The following is a 22,720-nucleotide window of genomic DNA, read 5'->3' as shown; positions in this document are numbered from 1 at the left end:
TAAGATTAGATTTATGAGCTCTAGCTTTATGAAAAATATTTATTGTGAAATTTTGCATGGAATTATTATTATTATTTTTTTTTTTATAAAAAAACTCTATATACTTGCGTCAAGAATCTGAGTGTGTGATGATGGTAACAGGGCTACATATACGCTAAATAATAATAATAATAATAATAATAATAACAATAACAACAATGAACATCAAACAGTGACCTGCTGCACTGGATGCGGAACCTGCGCTGAGCGTTTCAGTTCTCGGGCGGAGCGGTACTGCAATGCACAAGGCGGAAGCGAAGGCAGTCACGCTGGAACGCACAGCTCTTCCTCATGGCTTCAGCACAAGGGGATACGCTAAACTTCAATGTGGGGGTGCTGGGGCACATCGACAGCGGGAAGACGTCACTGGCCAAAGCGCTCAGCAGCACTGCTTCCACCGCAGCCTTCGACAAGAACCCGCAGAGCCGGGAGAGGGGGATTACCCTGGACCTGGGCTTCTCCTCCTTTACCGTTCCCCTCCCAGAACACCTGAGCTCTTGCGGCCGCAGCAAGCTCCAGTTCACCCTGGTGGACTGTCCGGGACACGCCTCCCTCATCCGGACCATCATAGGAGGTGAGAGAAACTTGCTGTAACTAAATGTAGCTCTGCACTACTGCAACCAGCATGGCCTGACAGCTGCTGGACTAGATGTCCCAGGATAGTCTGACAGCTAATGCACCTTGGCTGCCACTGTTAGCATAGCCTGATTTCAGCACCACCGTTCCCAGCATAGCATGGTAGCTACTGCACTGCAGTTGTATGCTTAGCCTGCTGGGACTGGTAGTGTGCCTGTCAGAGCATGCTGGGACTGGTTTGGAGCTTGTGGGCATGCTGGGACTGGTGGTGTGCCTGTCAGGCTAAGCTGGGACTGGCGGTGCGCCTTTTAGGGCACCGTGGGACTGGCAGTTACTGTCAGGGGTGCTGGGACGGGAGTCGTAAACATTAAGGTATGCTGGGGCTGGTCTGGTGCTTGTGGGCATGGCGGCGTGCTGGGACTGGCGGCATGAACGTCGGGGCGTGCTGGGACTGGCGGCATGAACGTCGGGGCGTGCTGGGACTGGCGGCATGAACGTCGGGGCGTGCTGGGACTGGCGGCATGAACGTCGGGGCGTGCTGGGACTGGCGGCATGAACGTCGGTGCGTGCTGGGACTGGCGGCATGAACGTCGGTGCGTGCTGGGACTGGCGGCATGAACGTCGGTGCGTGCTGGGACTGGCGGCATGAACGTCGGTGCGTGCTGGGACTGGCGGCATGAACGTCGGTGCGTGCTGGGACTGGCGGCATGAACGTCGGTGCGTGCTGGGACTGGCGGCATGAACGTCGGTGCGTGCTGGGACTGGCGGCATGAACGTCGGGGCGTGCTGGGACTGGCGGCATGAACGTCGGGGCGTGCTGGGACTGGCGGCATGAACGTCGGGGGGGCGTGCTGGGACTGGCGGCATGAACGTCGGGGGGCGTGCTGGGACTGGCGGCATGAACGTCGGGGGGCGTGCTGGGACTGGCGGCATGAACGTCGGGGGGCGTGCTGGGACTGGCGGCATGAACGTCGGGGGGCGTGCTGGGACTGGCGGCATGAACGTCGGGGGGCGTGCTGGGACTGGCGGCATGAACGTCGGGGGGCGTGCTGGGACTGGCGGCATGAACGTCGGGGCGTGCTGGGACTGGCGGCATGAACGTCGGGGCGTGCAGGGACTGGCGGCATGAACGTCGGGGCGTGCTGGGACTGGCGGCATGAACGTCGGGGCGTGCTGGGACTGGCGGCATGAACGTCGGGGCGTGCTGGGACTGGCGGCATGAACGTCGGGGCGTGCTGGGACTGGCGGCATGAACGTCGGGGCGTGCTGGGACTGACGGCATGAAAGTCGGGGCGTGCTGAGACTGGCGGCATGGACGTCGGGGCGTGCTGGGACTGGCGGCATGGACGTCGGGGCATGCTGGGACTGGCGGCGTGCCTGTCAGGGTGAGCAGGGACTGGCGGCGTGCCTGTCAGGGTGAGCAGGGACTGGCGGCGTGCCTGTCAGGGTGAGCAGGGACTGGCGGCGTGCCTGTCAGGGTGAGCAGGGACTGGCGGCGTGCCTGTCAGGGTGAGCAGGGACTGGCGGCGTGCCTGTCAGGGTGAGCAGGGACTGGCGGCGTGCCTGTCAGGGTGAGCAGGGACTGGCGGCGTGCCTGTCAGGGTGAGCAGGGACTGGCGGCGTGCCTGTCAGGGCGAGCAGTGACTGATGGCGTGCCTGTCAGGGCGAGCAGTGACTGATGGCGTGCCTGTCAGGGCGTGCTGGGACTGGTATTGTGCCTGATGGGGCATGCTGAGAATGGCCATGTCACTCTGTGTGCAGTTCACACCAGTCTCAGCCTGCCCTGACTGGCACTCCACTGGTCACAGCACGTCCTTACAGGTATCCCACCAGTCCAAGCATGCCCTGACAGTCATACGTCAGTCCCAAGAAGTCCTGACAGGCAAGCCACCAGTCCCAGCATGCCCCAAAAGGCACACCCTCACTGTCGGGGCTGACGGTACGACTGTCAGGGCGTGCTTGGATTGGCGGTGTGAATGTCGGGGCATGCTGGGATTGGCGGGCAGCGCGTTGGTGTAGTGGTCAGCTCTCTTGCCTTGCAGCACTGGGTTCCCCGTTTGAATCCCAGCCAGGGCACTAGCTGCATGGAGTTTGTATGTTCTTCCCTGGGCCTGCATGGGTTTCCTTCGGCCACTCAGATTTCCTCTCCCATCCCAAAGACATACAGATAAGTTAATTGGCTTCCCTCTCAAAATTCACCCTAGACTACAATAAATACACTACACAACACATAGGACCTATGACTATGGTAGGGATTAGATTGTGAGCTTCTCCGAGGGACAGTTAAGTGAAAAGACATTATATGCTCTGTACAGCGCTGCGGAAGATGTCGGTGCTATATACATACTAAATAATAATAAATAATTGTAGTGTCTGTAGCCTACAGCCTTCTCCCTATTTCCGCTGATAACCTAGCCCCCAGTAAAATCGATTGCAACTGTAAGGCCTGGTAGATCCCCTGCTTTCTTAATCTGTCCCATTGCCCCAATCTCCTCTGCATTCTTCCCCCTGTGTGGCGTGTCCCCGCTCAGACAAGTGATGACAAGTGCATTGTCCCTGCACTTGGTTACACCCAGGCCTTAAAGTGCGCAAAGAATTGGAACTGATATAACAGAACGCAGAGGTACCACCAGAACCCACTTGGCAGGAGCATAGGCAAAGAAATGGTGGGGCAGTCCATGATCATACACGGGTATCAGATGACTAACAAGCAGTAGGTTAAGCAAAAGCAAAGTCCAGACAAGACGGGGTCATACACAGTAAATACAATCCAATCGTTTCACACAAAGGATAATCCATAGAATGGTCAATATACAGGCAAGGGGTCAGTCCAGGAAACAATTAGTGGAGTAGTCAAATACAGGCAAGGTCACAACACAGAGCAAGGAAACACAATAGCACCCCCTGCAGCTAGTAAGACTAATGCTATCACGGGCAACAATTGCAGACTGAAGCATGCTTATAGGGAACCCTAGGTGAGAGGTATATGGAGGCTGCCATATTTGTTTCCTTTTAAAGGGAACCTAAACTGAGATAGAAATGGGTGTTTCCTTTTAAACAATACCAGTTGCCTGGCACTCCTGCTGATATCTGATTGCAGTAGTGCCTGAATCACACACCTGAAACCAGCATGCAGCTAGTCCAGTCTGACTTCAGTCAGAGCACCTGATCAGCATGCTTGTTCAGGGGCTGTGGCTAAAAGTATTAGAGACACAGGATCAGCAGGAGAGTCAGGCAACTGGTATTTTTTTTAAATGGAAAAATCCATATCCTTATCAGTTTAGGTTCCCTTTAAACAATATCAGCTGCCTGGCAGCCCTGTTGGTCTGTTTGGCTGCAATAGTGGCTGAAGTACATCAGAAGCAAGCATGCAGCTAATCCTGTCAGTTCTGACAATATTGTCAGAAACACCTGATCTGCTGCATGCTTGTTCAGGGTCTGTGAAAGTATTAGAGGCAGAGGATCAGCAGGACTGCCAGGCAACTAGTATTGCTTAAAAGGAAATAAATATGGCAGCCTCCATATAGCTCTCACCTCGGGTTCACTTTAAAGGGAACCTGAGACAAGAAGCGTCTTAGGTTCCATACTTACCTTCCTTATGCCCCCTTGAGGCCGCTCGTCCCTCACCGTATCCCTGTGTGGCTCCTGTAACTTGCAATTCAGCCTGAAAGCCTGGGTGAGACGCGCTTCATTGCGCATGCGCGGCCCGGCCAGATGCGCTCCCCCGTCTCGCTCCTATCCCTGGGAGCGTACTGCACCTACGCAGTAGTACTGCTCAAGCGCAGAATGCTCCCAGCCGTAGGAGCAAGGCGGGAGCGCACCAGGCCGCGCATGTGCGATAAAGAGTGACTTGCCCAGGATTTCGGGCAGTATTGCGGGTGACAGGAGCCACCCAGGGAGACAAGGGATGAGCTGCCTTAAGGGGGCTTAAAGGACACCTGAGGTGAGAGAGTGATGGAGACTGCCATATTTATTTCCTTGTAAACAATGCCAGTTGCCTGGCAGTCCTGTTGATTTTCTGGCATACGTAGTGTCTAAACCCTGGAACAAGCATATGGCTAATCCAATAAAACCAGAGTACCTGTTCTGCATATGCTTGTTCAGGGTCTTTAGCTGAAAGTTTTTGAAGCCCAGGATCAGGAGGACTGAAAGGCAACTGGTATTTTTTAAAAGGAAATAAATATGGCAGACTCCATATCACTTTCACCCAAGGTGAAAATAAACAAATGAAATAAACAATTGTATCTATCTTCCTTCTCATAAAAATGACTTAAAGGGAACCAGAGAGGAACGGGATAAAAAAAAAAAGAAGCTTTTATACATACCTGGGGCTTCTTCCAGCCCCATAAGCCTGGATTGCTCCCACGCCGCCATCCTCCGCTTCCTGGATCGGCGGTACCGGGTCCCGTCACTTCCGGCGGACGCGGCCAATTGTCCGCATCACAGCGGCTCCCTTTTTACCCGTACGCATGAGGCTGGGCAGTAGGCAGCCACACGCGTACATATAAATGGAGGGAGCTCGGTGTGATGCGGACTATTGGCCAGGTCAGCCGGCCGACTGGCTGACTGGCGGCCATGACGGGACCCGGTACCGTTGGATCCAGGCAGCAGAGGACGGCGGCGTGGGAGCGATCTGTGCGTATGGGGCTGGAGGAAGCCCCAGGTATGTATAAAAACTTTTTTCTGGGGCCTCTGGTTCCCTTTAAGATATTCCACAGTTTTATTTTATATTTAACTCTACTTTTTAAGTTTTTTTTTACTGTTTTATTGTTTTGTTCAATGGCACATTCATTGAAGTATGCCAGAGCTAAAATCTATTAAGTATTGACCATTTTTATCTCTTTCCTGCTCTCAGAAGCCATTTTCTGCTAAGAAAGTGTTTTATAGTTGTAATTTCTTATCAGTGAGGGTCACACTGAGTCTGACTCAGACAGGAACTGCCACTTACGTACCTGATTTCCAACTCTTTCAGGCAGAGAAAGAAAATAAAGGAACACAGCATAGTTATTTGTGGGCTAGACACACTGTGCATGCACATGTCTATCTCATCATGTCACATGTCACCTCAGGTATCTTAAAGGCTCCCTGCACACAGCAAATCCGTTTTGCGATTATGAGTTTCAATTCCAATTTTCCTTGAATACATTCAACAGAAAAACGGATCACAAAATGCAGCATGCAGTAAAGATTAAAAATAGGAATCGGGGGGAGGGCGCATGCGCGGCGCACCCGTGATGGCAGCCTAACTCCGGAGCTCCAGCCCGCCTCTACCTCCGCAAAGCCGCACACCGCATCTCCTCAGCTACTGCAGCGCGGCTCTTACCGGGGCAGGTCCCCGACATCCTCCTCCACCTAATGGCCGCACGCGGATCCGCCAGGACCACACACCAAGCGGGCACGATGGAACGGTTCCTCCGTCCTCCTGAGGCCCAAGATGGCGCCGACCAGCAAGAGACTCCTGACGCAGCTCCACAAGCCTCCCTCACACAAGATACGGTACCAGTCACTGCATCCTTGCTTGAATCTGCCCTAGACAGACACTATAGGGCCATGCAGGACTCTCTACAGCAACTAATTTTAAATGCAGTAAAAGACCTAAAAACTGAGATAGCAGGGCTAGGGGACCGCACAAACGCTCTGGAGGGTAAGGTAGAAGCACTCTCACAAAAACAAGGTGATCTAGCTGAGGAGCAACAGATTATGTCAACAGATCTTAAATCCCTTCGCAATATGCAGGAAGATCAAGAAAATAGGGATAGGAGACAGAACCTAAGAATAAAAGGACTCTCAAAGGATGTGAAACATGAGCAGCTTAAGCCCCATCTTACTGACTTTTTTAAATCAGTGGCACCAGACATCCCTGAGGAACTCTGGTGCATGGACAGGGCCCACAGATCCTTAAGCGGACGACAATCCTCTTCCCAGAAACCTAAGGATGTCGTAATTAGAATGCATTACTATGAAGCTAAGGAAGCTCTTTTAAGGTCCCTCCGCAGCACATCGTCAGTGTCATTTAAAGGAGACGATCTTTATGTTTATAATGATTTATCCCTCATTACCCTGGCCAAACGCCGAGCATTAAGACCAGTTACACAGCTTCTTAGGGATGCCAAGATACCATATAAATGGGGGTTCCCCTTCCGTCTCATAGTAAACCGACAAGGCTTTATCAACACCCTATCTGACTTTGATGACGCTCCCATGTTTCTGAAACAACTGGGCCTCAAACTACCTCCCGCTGCTGGATCTCAAAGCCCCAGATCTCCTACCACCTCATCTCCTCCACGAAAGATGCGTCATATTGCAGAATGGAATACAATTTCTCCCCGGAGTCTCTCCTACCCCACACCACCAGAAGATATGGAAGCCCAAGCGACTTGAACTGCACCCCACGAGAATAACAGTGCCTATCATCCTGGCTACCCAGCCCTATATCCTCTATCCTCCAATGCCTAACCTGTCCCCCAATAAGCTCCAGATATGACGGGCTTCCCTCGCGGCCCGCCAGCATGTACCCCAGGAGTCTCAAATCTGATCTTGCCCATACCCCTAGGGGTTTAAGCAATCTCAGATTGACCTCACTTAGACAACCCATTGATGTTGTCACAGACAGTAGCCATACCTTCTACAATGGCTCCCACTACCTGCCATATACCTTAGTCTTAAATGTTCCTATTTTAAAAAAGTTTAAATGTTTAAGTTTTTGGAACTTATGTTCTCTTTCTGTTTTACTGTATGTTCCACATTGGTCACTGGCCATTCCTATAAGCAGCATAGCTCTGTTCTTAGATCATGGTTAAGCTTCTCACTTTGAATGCCAAGGGCCTCAATATACCCCAGAAAAGACTACCTCTCCTACGGGACCTCAAGAGAATGGACATAGACCTAGCCATGATCCAGGAAACTCACTTTCGCACCAATGATCCCCCTAGGCTTAACAATAATAACTACTCCGGGTTGTACTTAGCTTCAGGACCCTCTAAACGAGCCGGTGTAGCTATAATATTCAAAAAGACCCTACCCCTACAAATCACAAAAGTAATTCAAGATCCTAAAGGTCACTTCTTAATACTCCTAGGTTCAATAGCAGGAAAACTCATTACTCTAGCCACGGTCTATGTTCCCAACACTCAACAACTTTCCTTTCTGTCCTCATTCCTAGCTAAATTACATAAAGTCTCCTCGGGCACACTTATACTCGGAGGTGACTTTAATCTCGCATTCTCAACAGGTAAAGATAGGAGTGTATCGACCACCTCTCAAACAGGTATCTCACATGATCGCAACTCACGTAAGTTTAGGGCGTTACTCCGGAAATATGGTCTAATAGACATGTGGAGAGTCTCCAATCCCACGTCCATAGAATACACCTTTTTTTCACCTCCACACGCCTCTCACTCCCGCATAGACTATTTTTTCTCGCACTCCTCACTACTCCCCAATTTAATCGACTCTGAAATACACCCTATGGCGTGGTCTGACCACCAAAGTGTATCCCTCAAATTAAACTGGCTTCATGAACCCCATAGGCCGTTATACTGGAGGCTAAATGAATCATTATTACAAGACAAAAACCTCTTTACCAAACTTACAGATGAGTTGCGATCATATTTCGCTATCAACAATGGTTCAGTATCTTCACAGGGCATCCTCTGGGAATCTCACAAAGCCTCAGAGGGATCTTCATCGCTGAAGGTACTAGGCGAAAGAAAAACTGCACTCAAAAACTCCTGGCCCTTCAAACCTCTCTCGCCAAAGCCCAATCAACTTACAAAACTCACCCTACCCAGGAACATTTCTCCCTTATGCAACAACTAAAACTAAACATACGTACCCTTCAAACCACCCAAATTGAGAAAAGCCTACGCTGGACAAGACAGCTCTTCTTTGAAAGAGGTAACAAACCCCATACTATTCTAGCACGCAAACTTAACCCAAGGGGTTCGCAACAGGCGGTCCATTCTATGAAAGATCCTGAAGGCAACATACACTATGACCCACGTAAAATCGCACAGTTGTTTTCTGATTATTACCAAAAACTATACAATCTCCCAGACCAATCCTCTGACCCTTCTTTCTTAGATAAAGTAGATGCCTTTTTAATGCCACTCAAACTTCCCCGTCTTACTGAAGAACAATCCAAACAACTAAATTCCCCGATTACAATGGACGAGATCCAAGAAGTCCTCAAACATCTTCCCTCCTCTAAAAGCCCGGGCCCAGATGGGCTACCCTATCTCTACTATAAAAAATTCCAGGAAGTTCTTCTCCCGCATTTAACCACCCTTGCAAACAAAATGCTAGAAGGTGAAAAACCCCCGTCAACCATCCTCAATTCCTTAATCACCGTCATACCTAAAGAGGGTAAGGACCCACAACTCCCCCAAAGCTATCGACCCATCTCCCTTCTAAACTCTGATCTAAAAATAATCACTAAGACTCTAGCTAACCGCCTCAACCCCATACTGGTTTCCTTAATAAATAATGACCAAGTCGGCTTTATTAACGGTCGTCAAGCAGGAGACAACACAAGGAGAGCAATTAACCTAATATCCCTTATGAACAGATCAGGGAAGCTTTCTCTGCTCCTAAGTTTGGATGCAGAGAAGGATTTCGATAGACTCTCCTGGCCCTTTCTTTTCAGAGTCCTCCACCATCAGGGATTCCAAGGCCCATTCATATCCATCCTTCGACTTCTATACTCTTCTCCTTCCACCACAATTAAATTGCCATTCGCTCCGTCCACCCCACTCCATATTTGTAATGGCACAAGACAAGGTTGCCCCCTCTCCCCTCTCCTATTCGCCATCAGCATCGAACCATTAGCGTCTGCAATCAGAATAAATCCTGATATACAAGGTATAAAGCAAGGAAGTTCTGAGTTCAAGATCTCTCTGTTTGCAGATGATGTCCTCCTCACCATAACACAGCCCTTAGTTTCCCTACCGGCCCTACATTCAACTATTAAAACCTATGAATCTATATCAGGTTTCAAATTAAACCAAGACAAGACTGAAGCCCTTCCAATCAAAATCCCACCTGATCTATTAGACATTTTAAAGACTTGCTACTCATACAACTGGCGGACTAAGACATTAAAATACTTAGGGATTCACCTTTCAACAACTTACTCTTCCCTATACAAATATAACTTCCCTCCACTAATAAACCGTATCCTTCAGGACCTTCATAAATGGACCTCCTACAAAATTTCTTGGCTAGGCAGAATCTACTCGTTAAAAATGAACATCTTGCCACGTCTCCTCTATCTATTCGAAACCCTCCCGGTCAGTCCCCTCACCTCAGCTGTCTAGGTTGCAGTCTGAATTCTTGAAATTTGTCTGGAATCACCAACGACCCAGAGTTTCCAGATCAGTTCTCCTCTCCCCAAGAGAACAAGGTGGTCTAGCTCTCCCCTATCTGAAATTTATATTACCAGGCTGCACACCTTAGACAGCTGACTGAGTGGTCCGACCTAACAGTTTTTACAAAATGGGGTCTTATCGAAGCAACTAGTGTCTCCCCAATCTCCCTAGCCGCTCTGATTTGGTCAGACCCACATCCTAACCTCCCTATGGCTAGTCTCCTGCCCACTATATCTTTCACCCTGAGTGTCTGGAGATCAGTTGCTCGATCGGCACTATTACGATCAAAACCTTCACCGCTATGCCCCATTTTGGGAAATCCAGCTTTCCCCCCAGGGATGCATGCTCCCTTTAAAACAAGATGGTACTATCAAGGGTTCTTCAACCTCCGAAACTGGATTCATCAACCCTCAGGCACAATTATTGATAAATCTGCTTTGATAGATAAACTCACATTTACTCCTCAGACACTCATGGATTATAATCAAATTAGCCACTTCCTTCACCATAGCTTTCCCAAATCTTCAATAACCTCACAACTCTCCCCCTTTGAACGCCTCTGCATACACCGAGGACATCAGAAAGGTCTCATTTCACGAATCTACTCGCTTCTCCAATCTAAATCAAGCTCTCATATACCTATACATGATTATATGACCAAATGGGAATCTGCCTTGTCCACTTCCATTTCACTAGAGGACTGGGAAGATATCTGGAATAACGCTAAACTCTCCTCTATCTGCATACAAACTAGGGAAAATATATATAAAATCTTGTTCCGATGGTACTTGACCCCAGATACCCTCTCACACATTTACCCCAACACCTCTGACTTATGTTGGAGGGGATGTGGCGAAAAAGGCACTATTGAACATATCTTCTGGTTTTGCCCTATAATAGCCCCCCTATGGAAGGATATTCAATCCCTAATCTCTGACCTTTCGGGTGTACTCATTCCTTTAGATCCCCTACAAATGCTCATAAGCAAACCTATCCCCGACATCAATAAGCACACCATGCAATTGATTACCCATATTTTAACAGCCACCAGACTATCCATAGCCAAAGCTTGGAAAAATATTGCTCCCCCAACATTATCGGAGGTAAAGAATAAGGTAAACTGGGCTAGAACGATGGAGCAAATGACAGCATCCCTAAGAGACACTGGCGGCAAATTCCATAAAATTTGGGACCAATGGCCATACACGCCCTCAGACTACAACCCTCCTTAGACACTCTACGTGATTGAGAAAACCCAGCCTGAGATTCCCCAACCACACATTCGATATAACAGGCTCTCCAACCTAAAATAGAGGCCCACTCATTCATTCATTCATTCATTCACTCTTAAATCCATACGTATATGCTAGACTTAGCTATGTGGCTTCTCGACCAATGTGATCCCCTTTATAATCTTTAGATATTTAGTGTTTCTTTAAGGCTATACTTCAAATAGTCACTGTGAACTCCCTGAAAATGTTCCACATATTGTCATAGGCTTTATCAACCCCCCCCCCAATACGTAGGAATACTTACCGGGACTACCTGAACCTATCTGCCATTACTCACCAAACATCAAGAAACCACTACGAAAAACTCTTATTCCCCGTTTATTCTAATCTTGATTATCTCAACATGAAGAAATGCCTTTGACAATTGTAAAATGTTTTCTAATTTTCTATGATGTTAAAAGTTTACTCTTCTGTTTAATAACAATAAAAAAAAAGTGAAAAAAAAAAAAAATCGGAATCGGATGTAAAAACCGATTAAAAAGCGGAAGCGGAATCGCATGCAGTGTGCTCCCTGCCTTAAGGAAGCATGGAACCTGAGACACTTATCGTCTCAAGTACTCTTTAAATACTGCTATCATCCAATTCAGCACCAGCCACACAAACTACCATCCAATCCTGACCCACTCACTGCAAGTTTCTGGACAGCTCCTCCATGATCTAATTATCAGCCAGCTGTCAACACCGATGTAATGTCTGATTGTGCTGCCCGGAAGCTACCTTCCACACTGAGTAGCACGCATGCTCAATGTGAAGTTAATGATGCTGCTGGAGGTAAAATACTAAATATCTTCACTTCCACACCTCTTACACTCCACAAATTTTCAGGGTAGGGAGGGAACCCCAGAACGACCTCTATGCCAAATTGCAGCCCCCAAGACCTGCTGGTTCAGGAGATAGGTTTCTGTAATCTATCTCCTGAACCAGCAGGTCTCGGGGGCTGCAATTTGGCATAGAGGTCGTTCTGGGGTTCCCTCCCTACCCTGAAAATTTGGGGAGTGTAAGGGCCCGTTTCCACTATAGCGAATCCGCATGCGGGCACTGCATGCAGATTCGCATAGGCAATACAAGTGGATGGGATAGTTTCCACTTGTGCGTCGTGCGGGTGCGTTTTGGTGTGCGGGGGAAATCTGCACGGCAGAGCTGTCAGATTTCGCATGCGCCTGGAATGCGAGCGAATCGGCCGCAATGCTTTTAATAGGGAAATCGCATGCGGCTTTGTCATGCGTTTTTCCCCGCGATTTTGCGTGCGATTTCGCATGTACTGCTATGACAATTTACACAGGCAGTGACATGGTTAAATTCGCCTGCTTCTTAGCCATGCAAAATCGCATGCGGAAACGCTGGGAAAACAGCATGCGGAAACGCATCCGCATGCGATTTCGTCCGCGGGGGAATCCAGGCGATTCCGCACCGCAACAGTGGAAACGAGCCCTAAGAGGTGTGGGAGCGGAGATATTTAGTATTTTACCACCAGCAGCATCATTCAATAGGAAATGTGGCCGCACAGTCTCCTACTGCGCATGCGGGGCAGCGCAAATCCACAGGCAGCGTAATCAGACACAACACCTGCATCCCAGATCTTAGGACGGGAGCGTGGCCACAGTTGGCCTCTACTTTTAAAGGGGAACTGAAGAGAGAGGTATATGGAGGCTGTCATGTTTATTTCCTTTTAGACAATACCAGTTGCCTGGCAGCCCTGCTGATCCTCTGCCTCTAATACTATTAGCCATAGCCCCTGAACAAGCATGCAGCAGATCAGGTGTTTCAGTGGTTCAGACTTATAAGTCTGATCTGACAAGACTAGCTGCATGCTTGTTTCTGGTTTTAATCAGATACTACTGCAGAGAAATAGACCAGCAGGGCTGCCAGGCAACTGGTATTGATTAAAAGGAAATAAACATGACAGCCTCCATATACCTCTCTCTTCAGTTCCCCTTTAATTATGTCATATACGTTTAAAGGGAATAACAAAGGAGGGGAGCAACATCAGGAAGCAGCAGGCTCCAGTGTCTGTAATGCAGAACCAGCCCCCACTTTGCATTTTTGTATCAATACACTGTTTTTATGCAATAGCGGTGCAATGCTCTTGCCGCACTGCAAGTTTTGTCAATTGTAGGCACCTGCGTTTCACTGCGTTTCACTGCGTTAATGGATACCAGAGGTCAAAATGTTTGGAGAAACGGGGGGAGCAGGCATATACTGTTACCTATCCCGATGCCTACCGCTCCCCCCGTTCTCCACTCAGCCCCCCCCCCCCCCCCAGAACTCACCTAAAAGCCCCCCGGAATCCTCTTCTGGTCAGCCAAGTCGAACTTGACTGCTTGCGCACCGCACTGCCAACATGTTTTGAAAAACAGAATGGGGTAGGGGTGACGCAGCACCCTGTAAAGAAAAGCGCAGGAGACAAAATGACGGGAGCCCCGTAGTGCAGTATGTCGAAGGATGTGGATAATAATAAGGTAAAGAATACTACGCACAAAGGAGGGTTGGAAGGAGCAACCAACCACAGAAAGCAGGTGGAGATTATGAACCTGACTCCACTTGGGGTGGTCCTGGAGGGACCCGGATGTGGTCGCTCTCTTGGAAAAAAGGAGACAGATGTCCACTGTGGAGGCAACCACGGGCGTTCTGTCACCACCCCTCGGACAGGTTATGTACGGGGTGTACTGTGCACATTAGGAGGGAAAAGAGGCACCCTGGGTGTATAAAAGCATCTAAAAACAGTTTAAAAACGTAAAGGATAACGAGGTGTCTTACCTCAATGACAAAATCTTTGTAAACTACAAAAGATTTTTATTTAGCACAGGCAACGCGTTTTGCGGGTCTGAGCCCGCTTCCTCAGGCCAATAACGGTGCCAAATGATATATACCTAGGGGGCCTCTCTTTCTCCATAGGGAGGCTCCCTATGCTGACTGATCTTTTATCTGCTAATGTTTTTAAAAACCTGTGTCACCATTGACTTTGATTACTTCCGACGTTGCTGTGTCGATGCAGAGGTAAAGAAGTAACGTGCTGCAGACTTGGCGTTAGGGTGGATGCTTCTGACGCACCTCACTGCATTAACTCTGCAAGGCTCTATTGACTTAGACTACGTTTCCACATCTTTGCCTGCAAAAAATCATGTAAGATTTTTTTGCTTAGTGAAGATTCGCATGCAAATTTTTACGTGTTTTTATGCAAAAATTTGCATTAGTTAAATATAACTCTTCCTAGTAACCGCTTAGTCATGACTACTGACAACTTCCTGTAACCATTGATCTATAAATTCGTGTTGCTATGCGTTGCCTATGCAAAGCATTGTACGCGATGTCTGAAAAAATGATGGAGCAATTCAGATTTTTCACGCGTACGAAAATTCTAATTGAAAAAAACCCAGCCCCATTCACTACCATTAGTTGCCAAATCAATGCTAATTTTCTGAGAGAAAAATCTCAGAATCAAGTGGAAAACTAGCCTTAGGCGCTCTTGCATAGCTCTCAGCTGTCCCTCTTTGGGAACCCAATCCCTCTGTCCCTGTTTCTTACTGCTATGTCCCTCTTTCAGGACTGATTTACAGACCTAAGTAAATATGTCTATTTTTGTACAGAAAAAATGTGTGTAATTGACTCCAAACTTTATCCCCATCCTCTAAATCAATATTTTTCTTATTTTAAAATGTTAATATGAAGGAAAATGAAACTGGAAAGGAAGGACCAGTGCGGGTTGTATTATAAAAAAAAAAAATCATTTTTCTTATGAAACCTTTATGGAATACGTGACTAGGGGTGTGCAGGTGGTGTGGTTATGGGTGTGGCCACGGCACGGCTCAAGTGTCCCTCTTTTTTATTTTAAAAACTTGGGAGGTATGCACTGGCGGCACCTTGCTGTAAGAAAGGGTAACTCACCGCAGGTTCACAATGCCAGTGGCTTCAAAGAAATTGGTGATTGAACCAAAACTGAAAATGCTTGTACTGTATAAGCAGCTTAACTGTATGGCAAAATGTTTTATTCTGAATATGTTCTTTCTTATGGCGAACGGAGATGCTAAAATGGCCGTTGGATGTCATCTTGTTCCATTTGTTTTTCCCACGGAAATAAACTGCGCTCACATTGGGGAAACAATGGTCCATTTTGTGCAGTGGCCAGTCTCTCCTGAGTGGGTGCAGGTCACAGTGACACATCAATGGGACCTTCTTGCTGGCTGCTTCTCGCCTTTGTCTTTTCCTACATGTGATTGAATTTAATCAGTTTCAGCCATCTTGTTTTGTAATTGTTTTCAGTTTGTTCTGTTCTGCTGATGTAAGTTTAAATAGTGGGTGTTGTACAAAATGCTGCTCATTAGCCTGACTCTGTGGCCAGGATTTATTGTAGCGGCCTTAAAGGGAACCTGCGGGGAATTAGCAAGGCGTGCATTTTTTTTCTACTATTGGATGCTTACCTGTAAGGGATATTTTCTAATTATATATCTTTGTTGTTGTTAAAGGACCACTAATGGGAAAAACTGTAACATTTTAAATACATACATATAAAATGCACTTTAAATGACCCTTTTCCTATGTTCTTATCACTTACAGTAGGTAGTGAAAAGCTGACAGATTTTGGACTAGTCCATCTCCTCATGGAAGATTCTCAGTATTGCCCTTTATTCTCTACAAAATCACTGCCTGGAAAGGATCTAAACAAAGATATAGCTTTCCCACTCATTTGCACATTATCTTGGCATTTGGACTAATCGACAGCAGTTCAGTAAGTACTTTTGTAAATACAGAAATAACATCCCCCAAGGAGGAGATGGACTAGTCTAAAACCTGTCAAATTTTCAATACCTACTGTGACTGCAACATAGCAAAAAATAATTTATATTTAACTTTATTCTGGGAGAAATATGCATTTATATGTATGGTTTTACAATTTACCATTTCCTAAAATTGGCCCCGGAAATCTTCCAGTCGGGGCAGGCACAGTCCGACTGCTTACATGGCTGGGAGCATTCTGCACAGTAGTACTGCGTAGGTAATGAACATTTACGGCCAGGACGGGAAATTTTGACTTAATCAGTGATGAAGATACATTTTGTGCTTATAAAAAATGTCCAACAACTGCAGGTGGAACTCAGAAAATTAGAATATCGAGCAAGAGTCCATTTATTTCAGTCATTCAACTTAAAAGGTGGAATTAATATATGAAGTAGACTTATTACAGGCAAAGCCAGATATTTCAAGCCTTTATTTGTTATACTTTTGATGATTATGGCTTCCAGCTTATGAGACCCCCAAATCAAAATCTCAGACTATAAGAATATTGTGAAGATGTTCAGTATTCTGGGCGTCAGACTCTAATCAGCAAAGTCATCCAAAACACCTGCAGAGGGTTCCTATTTTATATATTAGTTTCACCTTTTAAGTTGAATTACTGAAATAAATGCACTTTTTCATGATATTCTCATTTTTCGAGTTTCACCTGTATTCCTTTTTTTTTTTTTTTTTTTTTTAAATCTACTTTTTTTTTATTTAAAAATAAATAAAATTGCAATGAAATAGATTTTATTACAGTATCAGTATTTTCACATGCTGATTGTTTGTCTTCTGATCATTCAGAATTTGCTCATGTCTACAGGCTGGCTTATCTAGAAAGTAAATATGATAGTATTATGTAGCATTGGCTGAATATGTTAAAGGATACTTTCAATTCTTGTTTATTTAGTTGAGGGCTATAAACTATTTAATTTACTAGATTAAAAGAGCAATGTTCGGATTGAATAAAAATGAACAGTCTCTTGTTGTATTGAAAGCAAGCTTGCTGTGTTGTGATCTGTTGAGATGGCTAAAATATTATACTGTATAGAATTCTTTTTCAAAACCAAAGCAATTCTTGATATGTTGTTTTTGTGATAATATTTTTGCTTATTTTTTTTTTGAGAGGGGATAAATAAATATTGTTGTTTTTTTTTCAGCCTGGCTTGACTGGCATTTTTAGTGCTGATTGTGAACAGCAGGGCTTAGAGGTGACCTAAAAATGCACGGTAAAAAAAATTTGTCTTGATTTGATCAAATCATATTTTCCCTTCATTATTATATACTTGATTTCATCAAATGTTATTCTGATTTTAACAAATCAAGTTTATCCGACTTCAGGGTAAATGAAAATTGCCAGGAAACCGCATAGTACCACGCTTGCTATGCGATTTTCATGTACCCCCATAGAATATAACTGAGCACGATCGCACAAACACTGGAGCGGGCAATGCAATTTTGCTTTGATAGACATCGCAACACACACAATCTCCTTGGATACAGGGCACCATGATTACAGTGTTAATCCCGGTGCTCCTGAGATTTCCTGAACTACAGAAAAGCGCATGCGGTTTGATTTTGATAAATTGCTGAATCCCATTGACTTAACCCAAAAGCAGGAGTAAAGCTGCGTGCACTACTTTTGCGTTTGGGGAATAGAACCAGTGGAAAAACAAAGGCAGTCATCAAACCAATACATTTCTAGTAGAGAGGGGGTGGCAGGCACTCAGAAAAGCTGTGGATGATGTGGAAGGTAGCCAATCTCAGATATATATTCCAGCAGGAACTACGTGCTCGAGACATAAATTGGTAGATTCATTGTAGATCAAGAAGGAAAGAAGCAGTCTGGCACTGTAGTTTAATGCTGTCAGCAGGTGTACAAAAGTAGAAATCACAGTGATTGTACAGGAACATGTATACACGTGAAGGAATGGTGTACTTATCGTGCTCTGCTGGAGTGGGGAGGCATCTGTGGGTCGCCAGAGGGTGCACGGCCACGCCCCCTCTGGCGCCCACAGATGCCTCCCCATTCCAGCAGAGCACGATAAGTACACCATTCCTTCACGTGTATACATGTTCCTGTACAATCACTGTGATTTCTACTTTTGTACACCTGCTGTCAGCATTAAACTACAGTGCCAGACTCCTTTGCTTCTTTCCTTCTTGATCAAACCAATAAATGTTGATTCCAGTAATACCTTGAGGCTGCTTTCACATTAAGACGTTGCAGGCGCACGTTAGTGCAGCTTGTAACGCAGCCCCACCGCACAGTAATGAAAAATCAATGGGCTGTTCACAGTGCCCACGTTGCGTTACATTGTAACGCAGCATATCCGTTGAGAGTGCTGCATGCTGTGCGTTATGCGCAGCTAAGACTGTGCGCGGTTAGACTGTGCGCACGTGCTCAGTAGTGTTGGGGAGGAGTGGAGAGCGGCCAGGCACATGGCTAATTAATATTCACTGCACGGTGTGACGTGCAGTGTTCACTTCCTGGAGCGGCCGCTCTGTGCGGCGATTGGCTGGGCGGGACTACGTGATGCCGCATGCGTCCAAGAGTACGCATCACGGACGCCAGAGTGAGCTGCACAATCTGGCTCACTCTGACGTCCACATCAGAGAGCACCAGGCGTTGCGTTAGAGACACGTTATGTGCCCTGTAACGTCCCCTAAACGCAACGTCCTGGTGTGTAAGTAGCCTTAACAAGATCAGCCTTCAGTCGTTTTTCACCTTATGCATCCGAGCAATTTCACCTCCCATTCTTTCGCCAATAACTTTCACTACTTATCACAATGAATTGATCTATGTCTTATTTTTTTCTGCCACCAATTAGGCTTTCTTTGGGTGGTACATTTTGCTAAGAATTATTTTTTTTCTAAATACATTTTAACGGGAATATTAAGAAAAAAAAATCATTATTTCTCAGTTTTTGGCCAGTATAGCTTTAAAATAATACATGCTACGATAATTAAAATCCACATATTTTATTTGCCATTTGTCCCGGGTTATTACACCATTTCAATTATGTCCCTATCACAATGTATGGCGCCAATATTTTATTTGGAAATAAAGGTGCATTTTTTCAGTTTTGCATCCATCACTATTTACAAGCTTATAATTTAAAAAATAATAGTAATATGACATGCATATTATCAAAGTTCAGACCCTTAGGCCTCATTCACATCATACGCGCTTCTGTGCACATTTGGAAGTGCATATGATGTGCTGAAATGCAGGAATGGCAGAAGGGCATAGACAGCCCTTCTACCGTTCACATCTACTGCGCTGCGCAGCAGTATGATGCGCTAGGAAGCGCTTGCATACTGCTGCCTGAGTTTTGCCCGGAAGCGCAGAGCTGATCCCATCACTGTCAATGGTTGGGATCTGCAGCGCAGTGGCGAAGATGGCGTGCGATTGCATACGTTGCGTTCGGATCACACAGCCATCTGCACTAGCTAGATGTGAACGAGGCCTTAGGTAACTGTTTTTTTTTTTTTTTTTTTTTTTTATGAAACCTTTTATTTGAGTATTCTTTTGGAGTGTGGGAGGTAAACAGTGGGAGGTAAAATGTGATTGTTTGTTGGTTTATTAAAAAAAAACTTTGTAGATGTAGTTTTACTATTTGGCCACAAGATGGCCTCAGTCAATTTTTTTTCTTCCTGTGAGCGAGAAAGATTGTGGCTTCTAATAGTAGCTGTCGGTCTTTCTTACGGGGACTTAGATCAATGAATAGGAACTGTGTTCCCATTCATTGATCTCCGGGTTAACAGACGGCGGCACGGGAGCGCGCACATGATCGGCCGTGGGAGCGCAGCAGCCTTTTGGACGTAGCAGATACGTCCAAAAGGCTAAAGTAGTTTAAAGTGTACCTGAGATGGGCACTTAAGAAAAAAAATATACATACCCGAGGCTTCCTCCAGCCCCGTCCAGGCGTATTGCTCCCATACCGCCCTCCTTTAACGTCTGGTTTGTCTGCAGCTGGCGCCGGAAAAGTTGGTTCCAGTCAGCGCAGTCCGGCTGCGCATGCTCTCGACGCCTGGAGCGTTCTGCATAGTGGTACTGTGCAGGCACAGAATGTTCCCAGCAATGGGAGCGCACGAACGGCCGGGCCACACATGCCAATTTGGCCCCGGACTGGATGACTTTCCTGGGCCAATTGCAGAAGAACCAGAAGGTGGAGGACGACGACGAGGGAGCGATAAGACCAGTCGGTGCTGGAGAAAGCCTCCGGTGTGTATGTTTTTTTCTTATGTGCCCATCCCAGGGTACTTTTTAATGAATAACTGTACCTGATTTATTGCAAGGTCTGTATAATGCCTGAAGAAGAAACACCGTGCAGTTCTGACCCAGTTCTGTATAATGCCTGAAGAAGCAATGTACGGTTCTGACCCAGTTCTGCATAATGCCTGAAGAAGAAACTTAAAATTTTGAAAGCTTGCAATAAACCATGTACAGTTAGTCATAAAAGGTATTACCGGAATCAACGTTTGTTGGTTTGATGCATTTCTGCTCCTTGACTAACACCGGACCACGCTTCACTTGCTTCACCAGTGGGAAAATGAGCTCCACGCTTACTGTTATCAAGGCGCCCTTGCTCTCATCAAACGGGAATGAAACATGGCCAGTTGAAAAAGGCCCTAAAGCCTTCCGTTCTTCTTGGCCACGGTGGTCGTGGAGGGTCATCTCGGCTGAGAATCCAGTGTGTGTATGGGTATCTTCTGAGGTTGCTTAAAGGACAATTGTAATGAGAGGGATGGAGGCTGCCATATTTATTTCCTTTTAAGCAATATGAGTTGCCTGGCTATCATGTGCCTCTAATACTTTTAGCCATAGACCCTGAACAAGCATGCAGCAGATCAGGTGTTTCTGACATTATTGTCAGATCTGATAAGATTAGCCGCATGCTTGTTTCTGGTGTTATTTGGACACTGCTGCTACCAAACAGATCAGCAGGGCCGCCAGGAAACTAGTATTGTTTAAAAGGAAGGAAATATGGCAGCCTCCATATTCTTCTCACTACAGTTGTCCTTCAATGATCCAGCATACTGTGGAGAGTCTTCACAGAACTTGGCTTCTCACTAACTACTTTTCCCCTCCACCCTCTCTATATGATCTCTGCTTGGCCTCCATATTGCTGCAGATGGCAATGATGTCAAAGGGCATAGCAGGAAAGTGTGTGGGCAAGACTGGCTTCCAAACCAGGAAATTAAAGCAGGATTGTCACCCATAAAATCAAATTCCATTTTCCCAGTGCTCTGTGTTTATTATGTAGTCTACCTGCAGTCTGCATTGTAAGCATTCCAATATAATCATAATTGTGTCTGCTGTAATGAATCTTATCTCAATCAGTCTGGCTTTATTTTGGTACATTGCCAGGAAGAGTGAAGCTTGTTATCTCTCCTCCCACATTCCTGCTCCTCACTGATTGGCTGAGGGCAGTTCAGTGTGACACGAGGCTGAGAAGGGAAATACACCTCCCCCTCTAGAGAAGCGGCTAAAATACGATTTATGCTGTGCTCACATTTGTTTACAAATCAAGCTAGATATGACAGTGAAGTTTTTAGTTTAGAGGTCAGTGTGGAGGAGGTCTGGCAAAGCATACACCATTTCAGGAGAAGAAAAGAGTAAGGGCGGAAATTACATCAGGATTGGCTTTAGTCAGAGGCAGGAAAGATGGAAAATGCCTGGAACTGTCTACTCTTTATCTATATAAAATCGTGTGTGTGTGTGTGTGTGTGTGTGTGTGTGTGTGTGTGTGTGTGTGTGTGTGTGTGTGTGTGTGTGTGTGTGTGTGTGTGTGTGTGTGTGTGTGTGTGTGTGTGTGTGTGTGTGTGTGTGTGTGTGTGTGTGTGTGTGTGTGTGTGTGTGTGTGTGTGTGTGTGTGTGTGTGCCACAATCACTCAAAAACCCTTGACCGATTTGAACGAAACTTGGTGTACAGATCCCTTACTACCTGGGATGATATGTTCTGGGGGTTTCGCGTCCCCCCTGCACACCTGGGCGGAGCTACAAACAGCAAATCAGATTTCACCTATTCATGTCAATGGAAAAAATTTAAAAGGCTGCCATTCTCACAGTATTCAAACCAGAGTCTCCACACTTGGCACAGTTGGCCAGAAAAACTGGGCGGAGTATAAAACAGCCAATCAAATTTCAGCCATTCATTTTGAATGGGAAACTGTAAACTGCAGCCATTCTTACACTGTTAATGGCAGGGTTTTCAAACTTGGTCACTGGGTGACTGGGATTAACCACTTAAGCTCTCAGTCATTTTCACTTTATGCATCCGAGCAATGTTCACCTCCCATTCATTCGCCTATAACTTTATCACTACTTATCACAATGAACTGATCTATATCTTGCAGAGAACAGATCTTGCAGGCACCACCGATATAATAGTAGCTTCTTTATTGGTCACATTAGACTGTGCAGAGGGTACAACGACAGACCGCTGTTTCGAGCAATCTAGCTCTTTATCAAGTTGTCAAACACTGCACTGCATGATGCAGTGTTTGACAACTTGATAAAGAGCTAGATGGCTCGAAACAGCGGTCTATTGTTGTACCCTCTGCACAGTCTGATGTGACCAATAAAGAAGCTGCTATTATATCTGTGGTGCCTGCAAGATCTGTTCTCTGCATTTGACGGCTCTGGTGGTGTGGAGGGCCGACTGCTTG

General features: G+C 46.2%; 1 protein-coding gene across 1 annotated transcript in view; it reads left to right on the top strand.

Annotated features, from left to right (window-relative positions):
• Window positions 1–297: 297 nt before the first annotated feature.
• EEFSEC (eukaryotic elongation factor, selenocysteine-tRNA specific) overlaps window positions 298–22,720 on the top strand; it is a 244,383-nt gene continuing 221,960 nt past the window's right edge. The window contains exon 1 of the mRNA XM_068252731.1: window positions 298–613. Coding sequence (XP_068108832.1) covers window positions 331–613 — 283 coding nt within the window. The 5' untranslated portion in view covers window positions 298–330. The remainder of the gene's footprint in view (window positions 614–22,720) is intronic.

Source organism: Hyperolius riggenbachi, chromosome 9 (genome assembly GCF_040937935.1).
Source record: "Hyperolius riggenbachi isolate aHypRig1 chromosome 9, aHypRig1.pri, whole genome shotgun sequence".
In the NCBI taxonomy this organism is placed as follows: Eukaryota; Metazoa; Chordata; class Amphibia; order Anura; family Hyperoliidae; genus Hyperolius; species Hyperolius riggenbachi.
Note: the sequence above shows the minus strand (reverse complement) of the source record. Positions and strands in the feature narration are given on the sequence as shown.